We start from the raw sequence: 17,389 nt of genomic DNA, 5'->3' as shown, positions 1-17,389 counted from the left end.
GCTGGCCATCTTTTAACATTTTCAGTGTTAAGTCATGTTGACAACGTGTGCCTCAGATACAATACTATGAGAAGGCACTTCACCTCTACAGTACTCCTAAATACCCATAACACAAATATAATCATGATGAAACAGCAGACAAATTTATGAGTATTCCACAAAATACTCATTGACTTGTCAAGGTCCTGGATAACAATAAAAACCTGAGAAATCTGTCACACACAGGATGAATTTAAGGAAACATGGTGACTAAATTCAATGCAGGATCCTGAACTACAATTTCCATTTTTTAATTTTGACAAGTGTATATTATAACATAATGTGCTAACATTTGAGAAAGCAGGACAAATGGTAGACAGAACCCTCTGTATTACGTTTGCAACTTCCTTGTAAATATCATTTCAAAATTTAAAAAAAATTTTAAAACAAATCAAGAAAAAGTTAAAACAAAGGAATGAGAAAAAGAACCCACAAAGAACAGAAAACATATAAGAGGCAACCACTTGGAAAACTGAAATTTATGGACTTTATGTTTATCTCAATTAAAACAAACTAGAAAAAAAATTTTTTAAAATGAGGCCCAGGGCCTGGGGATTTAGCTCAGTAGTTCCACCTCCTGCCTGGCAAGTGAAAGGTCTTGAGTTCGATCCCTGGTACCAAAAAAAAAAAAAAAATGATGCCCTGCTAGACCCACTACAATAGTCAAAATGAGTGAGACTAACAATGCCAAATGTCTGCAAACATGTGAAGCAATCAGAATTGTCATATAACAATGGAAGTATAAAATGACACAAACCACCTTGGAAAACTCTGTGACCATTTCTTCCTCCCTGAGTTTTTTTTGGTACTGGGGATCGAACTCAGGTCCTTGCGCTTGCGAAGCAGGCTGCGGAACCACTGAGCTAAATCCCCAGCCCTGTGATCATTTCTTTAAAAGTTAAGCAAACAAACAAACAAAAAGTTAAACAATCAGCTGGCTTGATAGTACACACCTGTAATCTCAGCTACTCTAGAAGCCAAGGCAGGAGGCTGCAAGTTAGAGGCCAGATTGGGCAATGCAGGGAGACCCTACATCAAAATTTTAAAAAGATTAAAGGGCTGAGGATGTATCTCAGTGGTAGAATGCCCCAAGTTCAATCCCCAGTACCATAAAAAAGAAAAAAAAAGGAGAATAGGTAAGCTGTATATTCATGCAATGGACTATCACTTAATAATTAAAAGGAATGATTATTAATGTATGCAACATTGATCTCAAAAAATGCTGAAAGAAACCAGAAATGAGTAATACAGTATGATTCCATTTATATGCAGTTCTAGCATATGCAAAACTGATCTTTAATAAAAATCAGAACAGTAATTGCTTTAGAAGTGGCAAGAGGGAATAGGGTTTCAAAAACAGCCCTCATGTGGTCCCATTTGACCCAGCTATTCCTCTGCTGGGGATCTTCCCAAAAGAATGAAAAGAATCACACCACAGTGATATATGTGCACCCATGTTTATAGCAGCACAGATTGTAACAGCTAAAGCTTGGAAACAGCCCAATTGCCCATCAACTGGAGACTAGAGAAAGAAAATGCGTTTTTTAAAATAAAATGGAGTACTACTCAGCCATAAAGAATGAGAAATTAGAGCCATTTATGGCTAAATGGATGCACATTGAGGACATACTCTTAAGTGAAATAAATAGGACATGTGTAAATACCAAATAGTTTCTCTGGTATGAGAAACTGAAAGTGTAAATAAGGATTAAAATGAGTAATTGATAATGTGAAATAGAAAGCAAAGGTCCAAAGGGGTAGGGGAAGTGGGAGGGGTAGGAGAAAGGAAAAAAGGGAAAGGAAAAATTATGAGATAAGAAATAAATAGAGGGCTGGGGATTTAGCTCAGTGGTTCCGATGCCTGCCTCGCAAGCGTAAGGACCCGAGTTTGATCCCTGGTACCAAAAAAAAAAAGAAATAAATGGAAACAAAGCCTTTGCAAATAGGGAGGGGTGGAGGGGTTGAAGGGAGGGCAGGGGAATGGGGAAAAAATAAGAACCAACATACATCATGTAAAGATACAAGTTCCAAATGATGAATGTAAATATATTGTATACCTAAAATGTGCCAATAAAAAATTTAAGAGAGGGCTGGGGATTTAGCTCAGTGGTTCTGCTGCCAGCCTCAAAAGCACAAGGACCCGAGTTCAATCCCCGGTAACAATAAAAAAAAAAATTAAGAGAAAGCAAAACAAACAAAAAACAGACCTCACGAGATTACTAGAAAAATGTGGAAATGGTTGAAATAACTTAGACCTGTGACTTTCATATAAAGGCTGAAGGCCCAGTGGCTTCTACTTTGTTTTTTTTTTTTTTTTTTTTGGTACCAGGGATTGAACTTGGGACCTTGCACTTTCGAGGCAGGCGCCGGAACCACTGAGCTAAATCCCCAGCCCTTTGTTTTGGTTTTTTGAGACAGTGTCTTGCTATGTAGTTCAGGCTGGCCTTGAACTCACCATGTAGCCCAGGCTGGCTTTGAAATCAAAGCGATCCTTCTGCCTCAGCCTCCTGAGTACTGGGATTAAACACATGCACCACAACACCTGGCTGGCTTCTACTTTGGTATTCCTAAACCACCAAGTAAAAAATCTAGTCTCCTAGTTGGAAAGACAATGTGGAGAGGCCACATGGAGAGAGAGTAACCCAGAGGCTATCTGGAGAAAAACCAGTTATAGGCAGTTAAGATGCTTTAGCTAACCCCCAATCAATTTAAGCTATCCTAATGAGGTGCCAAAGATGTGTGAAAAAAGCCTCTTTCACTTCCACAATCTCACTACCTCAGGCGGAGCTGAGGACCAGAGGACCACCCTCAATGTGCCTAAAATCCCTAGTCACAAAAACTATGGGAGATAATAAAACAGTTGTTACTTTCATGTTTTGATCCTATGTAACATCAGACAGCCAAATAGCATTCTCTCTACAGTAAATTTAAAAATTTCCATAATAAAAAGTAAAAATAAAGTGACACAAGAGGTCTTCAAATTACATTCAGAACTTGCTGTATTTTTTGTGACCCCTCCACAAATCTCTCATAGTAAAATTATACTACCAATAAGCAACACATTTTGATCCAAGCACATACTGTGAATATGCCTATCCCCTCCATGAGGTATTGTAAGATCCAAGAGAAATTTCAGAGTCCATTTTTCTATCAAATTTATAGTAATCACTCTCAGTCTGGCAAGTACCATAAGTACTTGGAAATATTACAACTCAAATGTTAGGTGAAGTGCCTGTTATTTCTTAAACTGTATTGTAGAGGGCTGGGGATTTAGCTCAGTGGTTCCAGCCTGCCTCGCAAGGGCAAGGTCCAGAGTTCGATCCCTGGTACCAAAAAATAAATAAATAAATAAACTGTATTGTAGAATATTAACTACCCTTTATCCACTTCACTGTGAAACAAAAACTTTCTATACTATGGAGGAGGGGGAGGCATAAAGCACTTTTTCTTAAATTTAAATCAATGTTACTCAACTCCTGGACCCAACCTGGGCCTACTGAACCAGAATCTTCTAACAGCAATGCCCAGAGAGTTAACAATTCTAAGAACCTCATCTGTGCTTCTTATGCACTAAGAACTATGGTATAAAGGGTGTGCCTTCACCCGTTCAGGTTCTAAGTATCATAAGACAAAAATAGGTCTACAGAACTCAGAAATCTTGATTAATGCACCACCCACCACAGCATGAGTAACTTCCTAAAATACAGCACTGTGAGATGACAAAAGTACAGAAAACCATTTAATGTTATCTGAGGCTTCATATGTTTAAAAAAAAAACAAAAAACTCAAGTTTTCAGTGGCTTCACATGTAGAAAGCCAAAATTTGGTCATCATTCCCACAGAAGAAAAGTTACTGAAGTAGTTAAGATTGGCCAAAAAAGGGAAGAGTATTAGTAACTCTGAAAAGCTCCCAAAGGACAGGACAGAACTCTGAAATGTGTTTATATGGGTGTTGAATGTGTGAGAAAAGGATGACGTAATCAGAACTAAGTGGACTTGAAGTGAAATTTAGTCAAGTGTTTTTACCATTATGCAGAAGACTTGTGCCCAGAACAGTTAAAGAAAGCTCGTGGTCAGCTTCCCACTTTAGATAAGCATGATTGTTAACTTGCCCATGCTATACAGAATTATCCCTTAAGGAATCATTTTACTGTTGTTTTAAATAAGTTTGGGGACTAGAGATGTAGCTCAGCAGTAGCATGTCAAGCCCACCACCACAAGATTTAAAAAAAAAAAAGAAAAATTATATTCTAGCTCTAGGAATTCTTTGAGACAGAATCTTATTATGTACTTCAGGCTGGCCTTGAACTCACAGCAATCCTAATCCTAAGAGATGCCCAGAATCTCTTCCCAAACTTTTAAATTTTTATTAGTACATGTTTATAGTACATAATGATTATATTCATAGTAAGGAGTTGGTAACTCTTTCTAAATTTTTTTTTTCTTTCTGAATTTTTAAGAAACAAGTAAAACCTAGTAAATGATTTAAAAAACAGAGGGGGAGAGGGAGATTGAAGTAAATATAAGGTAATTTCTAAAGATATTCTCCCTCTGCTCCCAAAATCGCTGTGCATTGATTATTCAATCAAACACTAACTAGGTACTGCCCTGAAGGAACACTATAGATAATTCCAATAATAGGGAGATTATCCTGGCTTATCCAGGTGAGCCCACCACAATCAAGCAGAAGAGAAAGGCAGAAGAGTCAGACTCAGCTCAGAAAAGAGAAGGCAGAAATCAGAAAGATTCCACTTAGGAGAAATAAGATAGGAAGTCAGAGAAGTTCCAATCATTTCATCCACAACCCTCAAGGACTCCCAGTTTTTCTGGCTTTGAAGATGGCAAAAGGAGGCCAGGAGCTAGGGAATGCTGGCAGCCTCCAGATACTGAGAACAAGTCCTGGCCAACAACAAGGAAGCAAACAGTGGCATAATTCCAATAACCTCAAGGCAGTGAATTCAGACAACAACCTGAATGAGCCCACAAGTGTTCTTTCCCACAGGCTCCACATAAAAAAAGCTCAGGCCAACCAACACCTTGATTTCAGCCTTATGGGACTGTAGCAAAGGTCTTCTGATCTAGAAAACTGAGGTAATAAATTTGTGTTGTCCTAAGCCACTTAATTTTTGGTAATTTGTTACAGCAGCTACAGAAAACTAATACAGTCCAAATAATTAACCTACAGTGTGAAATTATTACTGTCAAGTCAGACAACATTCATTCTTGCAAGAAAACTACATAGGAGACCAAATGTCAAAAACTGCTTGGTGGGCCAGGGATGTAGCTCAGCGGTGCAGTGCCTACCTGGCAAGTGTGAGGCCCTGAGTTTGATCCCCGGTTAAAAAAAAAAAAAAATTAAAACTTCTTGGTGAACTAGGAGATTGAGTTATACAGTTAATAGCTTTGAAAGCTGATAAAACTATTTTGACAAAGATATATACCTGCGGAATAGACCTGATACACACTTAGGCTTAATAAACCATTCTTCCTGCCAGGGCTTGGAGAGTCCTACATTAAAGGTAGCAATACAATCAATTAAATCACAGGCAATTCTTTCTCTTTTTTTCCTTCTTTTTTCTTTTTTTGCGGTGCTAGGGATTGATCCTAGGGCTCTGCACACACTAGGCAAATGTTCTACCACTAAACTGCATCCCCAGCCCTACAGCCAATTCTTATACTAGCCTATAAGCCAGTTTGCCTCTTTAAAGTCATTTTTATGCAAAGTATTAACTTAATTGCTCTGTATACATATAATTTAACTCTCACAGGACAACTCATTTCCCCAAGGCAGGGGAATGGAGTGCCAGACAGGATCTTCACCAATGGCAACATGAACCACATAGAAATACTGGGCTTGTTGATACGCATCTGTAATTTCAGCACCTGGGAGGATCCCAAGTTCAAGCCCGGCCTGGGCAACTTAGCAGGACCCTGTCTCAAAAAGGTGAGAGATGGCCGGGGATTTAGCTCAGTGGTTTTGCCATCTGCTGCACAAGCACAAGGACCCGAGTTCGATCCCTGGTACAAAAAAAAAGGTGAGAGAGGGAATGTACTGTAGCTCAGTGTGAAGGCCCTGAGTTCAATACCCCATGGTGGGGGGGCCTCTTAGGATGCAGTGACGACTACTACAAATACTGGTCACATAATGTTTATCAACAAACCTAAAAAGCAGGATACCTCTCATCCTTGCATCAGAGAATCTTGAAAAGTACTCTCTTAAAAATACCTTCTGAATTTGAAACAAAAATCTGAGTATATAACACTATTTTTTAAATAGTTCAATCCCTAGCACCACAATAACGAAACGTTTTGTACTTAAAAGAACTTAGTAGGTTCACAAAACTCTAACAAACTTACTGGATGATGATTATCAAATTCAGAAGAGAAGAAAAGAAAAAGATACTTGAGATAAAGAACACTAATTCCCATTCAGCCCTTGAAAAACAAAGGGAAATTCCCAGCAATTTCATCATTACCATTATTTCGTAAGTATGATCGCTTTGATGTTTCTTGTACTCAAATCCTCGAGTAAAACACTGCAAAGAGAGAAAAACTAAGTCACTAAAAGCTACTTTTAAAAATGCTTACTTAGCTACTGTGGCTTTCCTCACAATAGCCCATCCTACGTCCTGCAAGGTGTACTTTTATCTTGCTTTTTCCTCTTTTCCTCAGCCCAAGCTCGCTCTGCAGAGGCAGTTTCTCCCTCACCCTTCACCTTTGCTTTTTCAAATAAACTTTGCTACTGTTAAAAAAAAATGCTGGGCATTTAGCTCAGTGATTCCACCGCAAGCACAAGATCCCAAGTTTGATCCCTGGTACCAAAAAAAAAAAAATGCTTAAAGGCTAGGAGATAGTTGACAGGTGCTCTATTCTTGTGACATTTTTTAAGGATTAATCTTGTCTGCAGCTGCAACAGGATGGTGTATCTGTGACCACAGCTTATCAGGGTCCTCAAAATGAAAAGCTTGTTGAGTATAGGGGGATACTTTTTCCTGGGATAACTCCTCCCTCCATAATAGCATGAGCCTTGGAAATCAGACTGCCTAAATTTGAATCCCTGTTCCATAGTTACAATATTTCAGCAATCCTAAGACAATACTTTTCCGTATTTTAAAACTCTAAAATCAGAATTTATCTTATAATTAAAAGCATATCAAAAATTTCACCTGGGCCAGGGATTTAGCTCAGTGATTCTGCCGCCTGCCTCGCAAGCACAAGGTCCTGAGTTCGATCCCCAGTACCAAAAACAAAACAAAACAAAAAAATTTCACCAGCCATTTCTACATTTCAGTATTTCTGAAACTGGGATGTTGTTTATGATCAATACAGTGACTTGGGTCTGATAAAACATGGTCTTTGCTGTATGACTTAACTGTTCTTTGAATGAGTTTCATCTATAAAATGAGGATATTTATTTACTTCATAAGACTATAGTGGTAACTTAAGGATTAATCCACGTAAAGTACCCAAAATAGTGCCAGGCACAAACCACTTATATGTGTATTATTATTAACATCACAATCCACAAAATAAGTGTGTCCTTTTGTCACTTATACTGAGATCACTCTTCAATAAACAATAAAATAGTGTCATCAAATGTAACAATCCTCTAGTTCAGATTTCTGAAATCCTAATACTTTAAATTTACTTGGAAAAAAGTGTTAAGCATTAGGCTAATACACTTTGTGTAACAGTCATCAGTCTCAGTCATCTGCTATTCCTCAACTTTTCATTGGTAAAATGCATTAAGACAAGACTGACTGGAAGGAATAGATTTAATAAGGCATGCTCCTCCCAAGCAATCTGTAGTAATCTCTGAATTACTATACCCATAAAACTAGGCTAAGAGAGGCAAGCCTCTCCCTAGTGAGTTACCTGCAAGCAAAGAAAAAAAGGAGGTGGCCCACATTCAGCACACTTAATGTAAGGTTCCATGAGGTAGGAGGAGCAGCCTCTGCAAGGTGGCTTATCAGAGGGATCATCTGAAATAAAGAGAAAAAAAACACACCAGCTTTAAAACACCTTATGATTAGCATAAGTGCAAAAAAGGGAGAATTTGTAAATGACTACATAGATGAGTAAACTTATGTTGAAAATTACATGGAAACAACATGACCTCATTCCAAATAAACACAAAAATGTTCCTTTTTACTTCAGGGCAGCTTTGTTCCTTCCCACAGTGTACCCATTACTTCAAACAGCAATTAGGCAAAAAAGCACCCTAGGCACCAAGCAGCATACAAATAATCAGTACTGTTCTTTCAACTTTTCCATAAGCTTGGAATTTTTCATAATAAAAAGTTGGGCGTGGGGAATTCCTTTAAACCATCTTGGGACTTAAACTTCACATCTGAGTTGGAATTTAAACCCAGAAAAAGCTCCCTTTCTCCTGTGGTAGCAACAGAAGACAGCTGATCTTCCTCCAATTCTAATGGCAGCAGTACACCTCCAAGAAATTAAGGTAAGGAGCTTTTTCTTTTTTTGGTACTGGGGACTGAACCCAAGGACACTCTACTACTGAGCTATGTCCTTAGTCCTTTTTATTCTTTTAGACTGGGTCTTGCTAAGTTGCCCAGGATGGTCTCAAACTTGTGATCCTTCTGCCTAAGCAGCTGCAATTACAAACAAGAGCCACCACCACATACAGCCAAACTCTTTAAAGTCATAAAAAACAAAACAAAACCAGGCATGGTGGCACACACCTGTAATCCCTGCACTCTAGAAGAAAGTTCAAGGCCAGCCAAAACTACATAGTGAAACTCTTATCTCAAAAAGCCAAAACAGGGCCAGGGATTTAGCTCAGTGGTGCCACTGCCTGCCTTGCAAACGGAAGGTCCCAAGATCTATCCCCAGTACCGCCAAAAACCCAACCAAACAAACAAAAAAACCCACAAGAAAATAGATAAAAATAAGAGAGCCAGGTGCGGTGGCGCATGCCTGTAATCCCAGGACTGGGAGGCTGAGGCAGGAGGATGGCCTCAAGTTTGAGGCCAGCCTGAACTACAGAGCGAGACTGTCTCAAAAAAAAAAAAAAAAGACATGGAGGAAAATGACAGAATAAAGAAATGTACAGCTAGCAGTAGTTTCAAATTAATTAAATGGAGCAGTTAACTACTCCACTTCTCCCATTTTAAATTTTAACACAAAAAACCCCAAAAGCTTTATTAAGTACTAGATGCCAATTTTTACCAAATTATTCTCTCACTTCTTGTTTTAGTTTAAGAGACAGAGTATCATTATATTGGTCAGGCTGGCCCTGAACTCTTCAGGTTCAAGCGATGCTCATGCCTCAGACTCCTGAGTAGTGGGATTATAGATATGTACCACTGCACCCAGCTCTGTTCTTTTAATATTTAAGCTTGCTTCTCTTTCCTCAAACTTTCCTCACAAAAATGCACCAGCCACTGACAAAAGTAGTTTTTAAACATTATGTCAAAAGAGGCAATTACTGCCAGGCACAATGGTGCACCCCTGTAATCCCAGGGCTCAGGAGGCTAAGGAGAACAATGAGTTCAAGGCCAGCCTAAACTACACAGTGAGACCCTGACTAAAAAACAGAAAAATTAAAAATTAAAATTAAGAAAAAGCAATTATTTTGTAAAAGTAATCCAATTTAGTTTTTTCCCAATTTATAGTTCTTAAAGTTTAGACCCGAAAAGTATGAAGTGTCCTCCATTATTAACATTTTGAAAAATATTTATTCAACCATTTGTTCTATTTATGTCTATATATTTAACAAAAGTAGGATACTATACGTGTTTTACAGCCTGTTTTTTTTTTCACTGGATAATATATTGTGGGCACCTTTTCATGGCCGTATACATATATCTTCATTGTCATTCTTACATCTTTTTCAGTACTGGGAAATGAACTCAGGACTTTATACATGCTAGGCAAGCACACTACCACTGAACTATGGCCTGAGCTTCTTCTTTGTCCTTTTTAATGTATGAGTAATATTCCATTGTATCAATTATCTAACCTGGTGGCTCTCAACTACTTCCTAGGAAGACAGATATTGTGAAAATCTAAGGAGGTGCTTTTTGTTGCCACAATGAGTAGGAATTTTTTTTTTTTACTCCTGGCATTTTGTAGGCAGAGTAGGGATTCTAGGTTTCCTACTGTGCTCAAGACAGGCCTAAACAACCAAACGCTGACTTGTTTCATGTGCAACTTTCAAGCATGCCACCAGGCTTTCAAGTAGATGAAAAACTTCACATGACCCAGATCCATATTACATATAACATACATACATATATATTTTGCTGGAGATCAAACCTAGTGCCTTGTGCATCTGAGGCACTCTACCACTGAACTATACCCTTACCCCCAAAGCAAAATATTTTTGACAGTTTTAGTATACATTTCTAGTAAGGCAACTGCATGTAATCCTAGAAGTGATTGTGTTTGGCTTGCTTGCTCACTCACTCGCTTTTTCTTTCCTTCTTTCTTTCTTCAGTACTGAGGATTAAATCCAGAGCTTTCACAATGAACTACATCCCCAATTCTTTATTTCTTTTTGAGACAGGTGCTCCTGAAATTGCCCATGTTGAGCTCAAATTTGTGATACTCTGCCTCAGCCTCCCAGAGTGCTGAGATTACAGGCACATGCCACTACACCTAGCAAGAGATTGTGTTTTGTTCAGGAATTACTCAGGGTTGAAATATTTCTTAGTCACTAATACAATACACCTGAATCATTTTACATTTGTAGTTGTAAGATGCTCTGTGATTCAGTGTTTTAATATATGGATACAAGCAACTGACTACTTAAGTCATCGTGTCTTCTATTGTAATCCTGCCTAAACACATTAAGATACTTGTAAGTTGCATTAATTCATTAAGTAAATTATTTATCTTTTATTAGTTAGGCCATTATTTTTTTTAAAAACATGTGTATATATTATCTATGTATTTCATTTCCAGTTAGTAAAGAGACTTCTAAAATATTATTATTATTATTTTTTTTTTTTTGGTACCTGGGATTGAACTCGGGACCTTGCGCTTGCGCAGCAGGCAGCAGAACCACTGAGCTAAATCCTCGGCTAAAATATTATTAAAAATTACAAAGATGCCAGGCATTTAGCTCAGTGGTTTCACTGCCTGCTGCACAAGCGCAAGGACCCGAGTTCGATCCCCAGTACCAAAACCTAAATAAATAAATAAATAAAAATAGTATTAAAAAAAAATTACAAAGATAGGGCCGGGGATTTAGCTCAGTGGTTTCGCCGTCTGCTGTGCAAGCGCAAGGTCCTGAGTTTGATCCCTGGTACCAAAAAAAAGAAATTATAAAGATAAATCATTAGGTCTCGTAGTTATTCTAACCAGTTACCCATGGGTAGGCATTTATATTATTTATGGCATTTCCAGTTTTCATTATTATAAAGATTGCTGAAGCCATGCGTGCCTGTAATCCTAGCACTCTGGGAGGCTGAGGCACAGGATCTCAAGTTTAAGCCCAGCCCGGACCACTTAGCAAGAACCTGTCTCAAAAGAGGTAAGGATATAGTTCAGAACAAAATCGCTAGGTTCAACCCCAGAACTACAAAAACAAAACAAAATGAAATGCTAAGATCAATACCGTTGTATGTACAACATTTCATATTTGTTTCTCAGGATACATATTTTCCTGTAACTGGAATCGTGGCATGTACAGAGACTTGTAGAGTATTTTTGAAATGTTTGATACATATAGTCAAATGTCCTTTTTGGAAACCGAAAGGTATCCCAGAATTTTTTTTTTTGGTACCAGAGATCGAACTCAGGACCTTCTGCTTGCGAGGTCAGTGGCGGAACCACTGAGCTAAACCCCAGGAACATTTCAGAATTTTTCTACGATCTAGAAGTAGAGAAAGGATTTTTAAAAACCATCATTCAAGGGGCAGGGATTTAGCTTAGTGGCATCGCGACTGCCTCGAAAGCACAAGGTCCTGAGTTCGATCCCCGGTACCGCACACAAAAAAACCAAAACCAAAACCAAAACAACAAAAAAACCCGTCATTCAAAATCAGAGGCATAAAATTAGTTAAGTTTACTACAAAAACAAAAACTTTTTTTTACAAAAACACTATAAACAGTAAAAAAGCTTGTTAAGCAGAAGAAAATATTTGCAAATATATGACAGATGAAGGGTTGAAATTCCTAATATGCAAAGAACTTGCCTAGCATGCCTGAGGCCCTGGGTTTGATCCCCAGCACTGGGAGGAAAAAAAAAGTCAGACATGGTGGCACTTCTGTAGTCCCAAATATCTGGGAAGCTGAGGCAGGACTGCTTGAACCGAAGAGTTGGATACCAACCTGGAAAACACAGCAGACCCACATCTCAAAAAATGGGGTGCAGATGGCCATAAGAATGGCCTTCAATATGTACATGAATAAACTTTTCTGGCTGGGCGTGGTAGTACAAGCCTGTAATTCCAGCACTCAGAAGGCTGAGGCAAAAGGATCACCACAAATTCAATGTCAGCCTGGCCTATACAGTGAGTTCAGGGCCAGCCTGAACTATAAGGCGAGACTCTGTCTCAAAACAAACAAACAAAAAACAAAAAGCAAAACTTGTTCTGCTTTATTCATAAGAGAAATTAAAATTAAAACTACTCTGAGATAGAATCTCTTACTCATGAAATTAGCAAAAATTCCAAAGCTTGACAATATTCTTTCTTAGCAGGGCTGTGGGAAAATGAGCATTCATATATTGCTAGTGGGAATGTAAAATAGTTCAGCTCTATAGAGGGAATTTAGCAATATCTACACAAAATTGCATTATTTTCTGAACCAGCAATCTGGCTTCTAGAAATTTACTCTGAATACACATTTCCAATAACCAAAATACATCTTCCCAAGATTATGCTTTAAAACATTATTTGTGATTTCAGTTTATTACTTAGATGGCCAAGCACTGGATATTATTTCAATAAACTACTGGTACTACCAATAAATGGACCATTATAGAACTATTAAAATAAAGAATGGAAGCTGGGGGTGTAGCTCAGTGGTAGAGCACTTGCTTGGCATGTGTGAAGTTCTGGGTTGAATCCCCAGCACCACACAAAAAAAAAAAAAGAGAGAGAGAGGACAATCTCTATAAATTAATGTAGTATTTCCAGGAGTTACTATTAAAGCGGGGGGGGAACCTCACAAAGTACAAAAGAACATATATAATTTGCTATCATCCCTATAAGAAGTTACGGAAAAAAATACATCCTCTGTTCTTTGCAAAAAGAAATAAAGGATAAACCAGAATAATCAAGTTGGATAACTATAAGAGGTCACAGAAACTAAAATATAGTGGAAGAGATATAGGAGTTGAGTGGTATTTCTCCAAATACACTTTTGCTGTCATTATAATAAAGATTTGATCAAGCAAAAACCTAAAGATGCCGGGGACTTAGCTCAGCGGTTCCACCGCCTGCCTCACAAGCGCAAGGACCCAAGTTCAATCCCCAGTACCAAAAAAAACCCTAAAGATGCTAAATTTTCCAAGACTCTGTAAGCCAGGGTGGGCAGATTATTTGAGTCTAGGCGTTTAAGATCAGCCTGGACAATGTATCAAGACCGTGTCTCAAAAAAACAAGTGTGACTCACCCTTTTTTTGTTTGGTTTGGTCTTTTGTTTTTTGAGACAGGGTCTCGATATGTAGTTCAGACTGGCCTTGAATCCACTATGTGTAATCTAGGCTGGCCTCCTTCCTCAACCTCCTCAGTGCTGGGATTATAGGCATGCGCTACCATGCCAACAGCTCAGGCCTTTTTAAACAATTGTCTCCCTCTACAGTTTTTTTTTTTCTCCTCTACAGAGTTTTAATATCATGGATATATCATAAATCTATTTGTCTATATATGCATGTACATAAAAAGAATAAAGATATTGTTGTTCCTTGAGAATACGACTTTTCAGGAGGTTGAGTTAGGAGGACTGCCGTGAGTTCGAGGTAGTCTATAATTTTAGCACTCAGGAGGCTGAGGCACAAGCGTCACTTGAGTTCCAGGCCTGCCTAGACTACATAGTGAATTCAAGGCCAGGGTGGACTACACAGCAAGACCCTGTCTCAAAAAAAAAAAAAAAAAGAAAGAAAAAGAGAGAGAGAGAGAGAAAAGAGATACTAGATATCAAGGGAGAAATTTTGATGAAACAGCATTTTTTTTTTTTCCTGAAATTTTCTCTCCATGGGTTGCTTATTATTTGCAAGGGAAAAACCAAAATATGTATGAATATTCTTTGTATTCTTATTCTTTTAGAGGTAGATTTTTTTTTTTTTTGGTACTGGGGATTGAACTCTGGACCTTGCACTTTCGAGGCAGGTAGTGGAACCGCTGAGCTAAATCCCGGACACCTGTATTCTTATTCTTACAACTCTCTCTGCATTTAAAAATATTTCTAGGGGCTGGGGATTTAGCTCAGTGGTTTCACCGCCTGCTGCACAAGCGCAAGGACCTGAGTTTGATCCCCGGTACCAAGAAAAAATATATATATGTATTTCTAATTAAACTTAACAATTGTTTTTTACATATACTTTTTTGTGTATGGTGCTGGAGATCAAACCTAGAACCTTTCACATGCTCGATAAATGCTGTATCACTGAGCTGCAAATCCAGCCCTAGGAGGGGAGGGATTTTAGTTTATGTGCCTATCATCAAAACAATTTATTAGATTCTCCATATGTAAAACAAACGGACTGAACTAAGAGCATCTGAAGGTTCCATTCTGTTCTAAATTTATATGAGTATGATGAAAGAGTAAATTAGAGCTCCTTATGGAACTGATAAAGAGCTGGATATGGTGGTACACACCTATAATCTCAGCACTCTGGGAGGCTGAGGCAGGAGGATGGCAAGTTTGAGCCCAGCCAGAGCAACTTAGGGAGGCTGTCTCAAAATAAAAAGGCCTGGAGACTTAGCTCAGTGTAAAGAGCCTGGGTTCAATCCCCAGTACCACAGTGGAAGGGAAAAAAAAACCACTGCTGAAGCAGCCAGTTACGGTGGCAAAAGCCTGTAATTCCAGAACTTGGTTGGCTGAAGCAGGAGAATCAAAGAGCTCAAGGCCAGCTTGAGCTACAGAGTAAATTCATGGCTAGCCTGGATTACATAGCGAGACTCTGTCTTAAAAACAGAAGAAAAAATTGTTGAATAAACAAAACCCCAAAAGTACTCCACTGTTGTGACTTAAATTTATTTCACACATATAACTATACCATAATTCTCTGCATTATTATTTTTACTGTAGTTTACTCTCAGAACAGTGGTGCCACTTAAAAGGGGGAAATACGTTATCGGTTTTAAAAAGAAATCCCACTGCCTTTTTAATTAAAGAAAAATATTTCATTAAAATTTATTTTTATTTTTAATTGACACATAATTATACATACTTATGAGGTACAGTGTGACATTTCAATACATGTATACAATGTGTAATGATTAAATCAGGACAAGTGGTGGATCCATCACCTCAGAAATTTGTTTCTTTGTGTTGGGAACATCAAAATCCAGCCCTCCTGCTATTCTGAAATATATAATTATTGTCAACCGCAGTTATCCTACTGTGGTATAAAACATTATCCACCCCGCTCACCCCACTGGTTAAGTTTAACTACAGGTTAATCCTATCATGCCTGGTCCATTCAGCTTTGTTTTAGACTCAGGGTAATATATTTGTGTCATATATACATATGTGATATGGAGACAATAACAACTGGCTGATTTTATTTTGTCTTTTTTTTTTTTTTGGTACCAGGGATCGAACTCAAAACCTTGTGCTTGCGAGGCAGGCGGCAGAACCACTGAGCTAAATCCCTGGCCCTGGCTGAGTTTGTTTTGATTTGAAACTCATAATTCCTTTGGACTCAGACCCATAGCCCATTACTGCTTAACTTCAAAGGGCTTATTTTTCTTCCTTGACCAACTTGTACTTCAGTTTGCTACTAATATTCACTTGAGACTTGTTCCCATTGTACTTACTGCTAAAGGAACCCAAACGGTCCATTCCTTAATTGCCAAAGGTTGCTGCTTTGACCGTCCTCAGTGCACAACTTCTTCAAGATCTAGAACTGGCCAACACATACACCAACGCTTGAGGACTCCTTAAGAACAAAAAGAGTGGCACATGGATTAGACAAACATCCAAAGGGACGAGAAGATAACATATTTATTTCTACCACCTTCTCACTTTGTAATGCTGAGAAAATTATTTTACCTCAGTAAAATTCTCTCTCCTTTGTAAAATGGGTATAATAGTATCCACCTCTCAGAGTTGTGAGAATTAAATGTCATAATCAAATATCAAAACCCATATAATGCAGCATGGCTCCTAGTCCATAGCCAGTCCTTTGTAAATGTTACATATTTCTAATGAACAACTACTATTTTTCTCTGCCTAGCATCACTTTTTTTTAAGCATCACTTTTCTTTTTAGCTCTCTTTTCCTTGAACTGATTATCCTGTATTTCTTATGGTATTGGTGGGGCTGCCAATCACATACCAAATCCCTAGACCCACAGAAGATACACCAGATTTTTTTTTCTTACAGAAATCTGAGTTTTTTGTTTTCGTTTTTGCTTTTGAGACAGGGCCTTACTATGTAGTTCAAACTGGCCTTAAACTCACTATGTAGCCCAGGCTGGACTTGAGGCAATCCTTCTGCCTCAGCTTCCAGAGTGCTGGGATTACATGTGTGCACTACCAGGCTTAGCCCTAGAAATCTGGATTGTATTAAGACAGAAAGCAGTTGGAGCTCAGTCATTCATTAGTCCAAGAATTTGGTCCATGATCTCTGGCTGTTGAGATCCCTATGCCCTTGTGGTTCAACTGTGTAATTCCTCTCTAATTTATCTTTTCAATAAAACTTCAACCTGAAAACCAAGGAACTCTATCTATTACAACATATATTTGTTTACTCATTTGCTCTTTGAACAAATGTACAGAGTCTCTCTTTTTTTTTTTTTTGGTACCAGGGATCGAACTCAAGACCTTGTGCTTGTGAGGCAGGCGGCAGAACCACTGAGCTAAATTCCCAGCCCCAGAGTATCGTTTTTGAAGGAAGAATGAAATCGTATTTCGCACTAAGCCTTTCTTTGATAGGCCCATAACTTCTGCTGTATAGCCCCATAACTTTTTATCTATTTTCTGAAATTTTCATATTTTATATATATATATATATATATATATATTTTTTTTTTTTTCCTGGTACCAGGGATCGAACTTGGGACCTTGTGCTTTCGAGGCAGGCAGTGGAACTACTGAGCTAAATCCCCAGCAAAAATGATATATCTTTTTTTTTTTGTACCGGGGATCAAACTCAGGACCTTGCGCTTGCGAGGCAGGTGGCAGAACCACTGAGCTAAATCCCCAGCCCGGTA

General features: G+C 38.3%; 1 protein-coding gene across 6 annotated transcripts in view; it reads right to left on the bottom strand.

The window, feature by feature from the left end:
- The window catches only part of Tada2a (transcriptional adaptor 2A), a 57,921-nt gene that overhangs the window by 39,325 nt on the left and 1,207 nt on the right, over positions 1 to 17,389 (bottom strand). For 3 of the 6 annotated variants that reach the window (XM_004870413.4, XM_004870416.4, XM_021248661.2), the window contains exons 2-4: positions 15,993 to 16,114; positions 7,915 to 8,021; positions 6,516 to 6,575 (exon numbers count right to left, since the gene is read on the bottom strand). In XM_004870413.4, the coding sequence (XP_004870470.1) occupies positions 6,516 to 6,575; positions 7,915 to 8,021; positions 15,993 to 16,017 (192 nt within the window). In that variant the 5' untranslated portion in view covers positions 16,018 to 16,114. Of the gene's footprint in view, positions 1 to 6,515; positions 6,576 to 7,205; positions 7,261 to 7,914; positions 8,022 to 15,992; positions 16,115 to 17,389 lie in introns of all 6 variants that reach the window. The other 3 variants (XM_087191908.1, XM_004870415.4, XM_087191909.1) reach the window with 3 other exon arrangements.

Source organism: Heterocephalus glaber, unplaced genomic scaffold (assembly GCF_053883595.1).
Source record: "Heterocephalus glaber isolate CG9 unplaced genomic scaffold, H.glaber_assembly_v1.0 deba00001564, whole genome shotgun sequence".
Lineage (NCBI taxonomy): Eukaryota > Metazoa > Chordata > Mammalia > Rodentia > Bathyergidae > Heterocephalus > Heterocephalus glaber.
The sequence above is the reverse complement of the archived record's forward strand: the minus strand, read 5'-3'. Positions and strand labels throughout refer to the sequence as shown.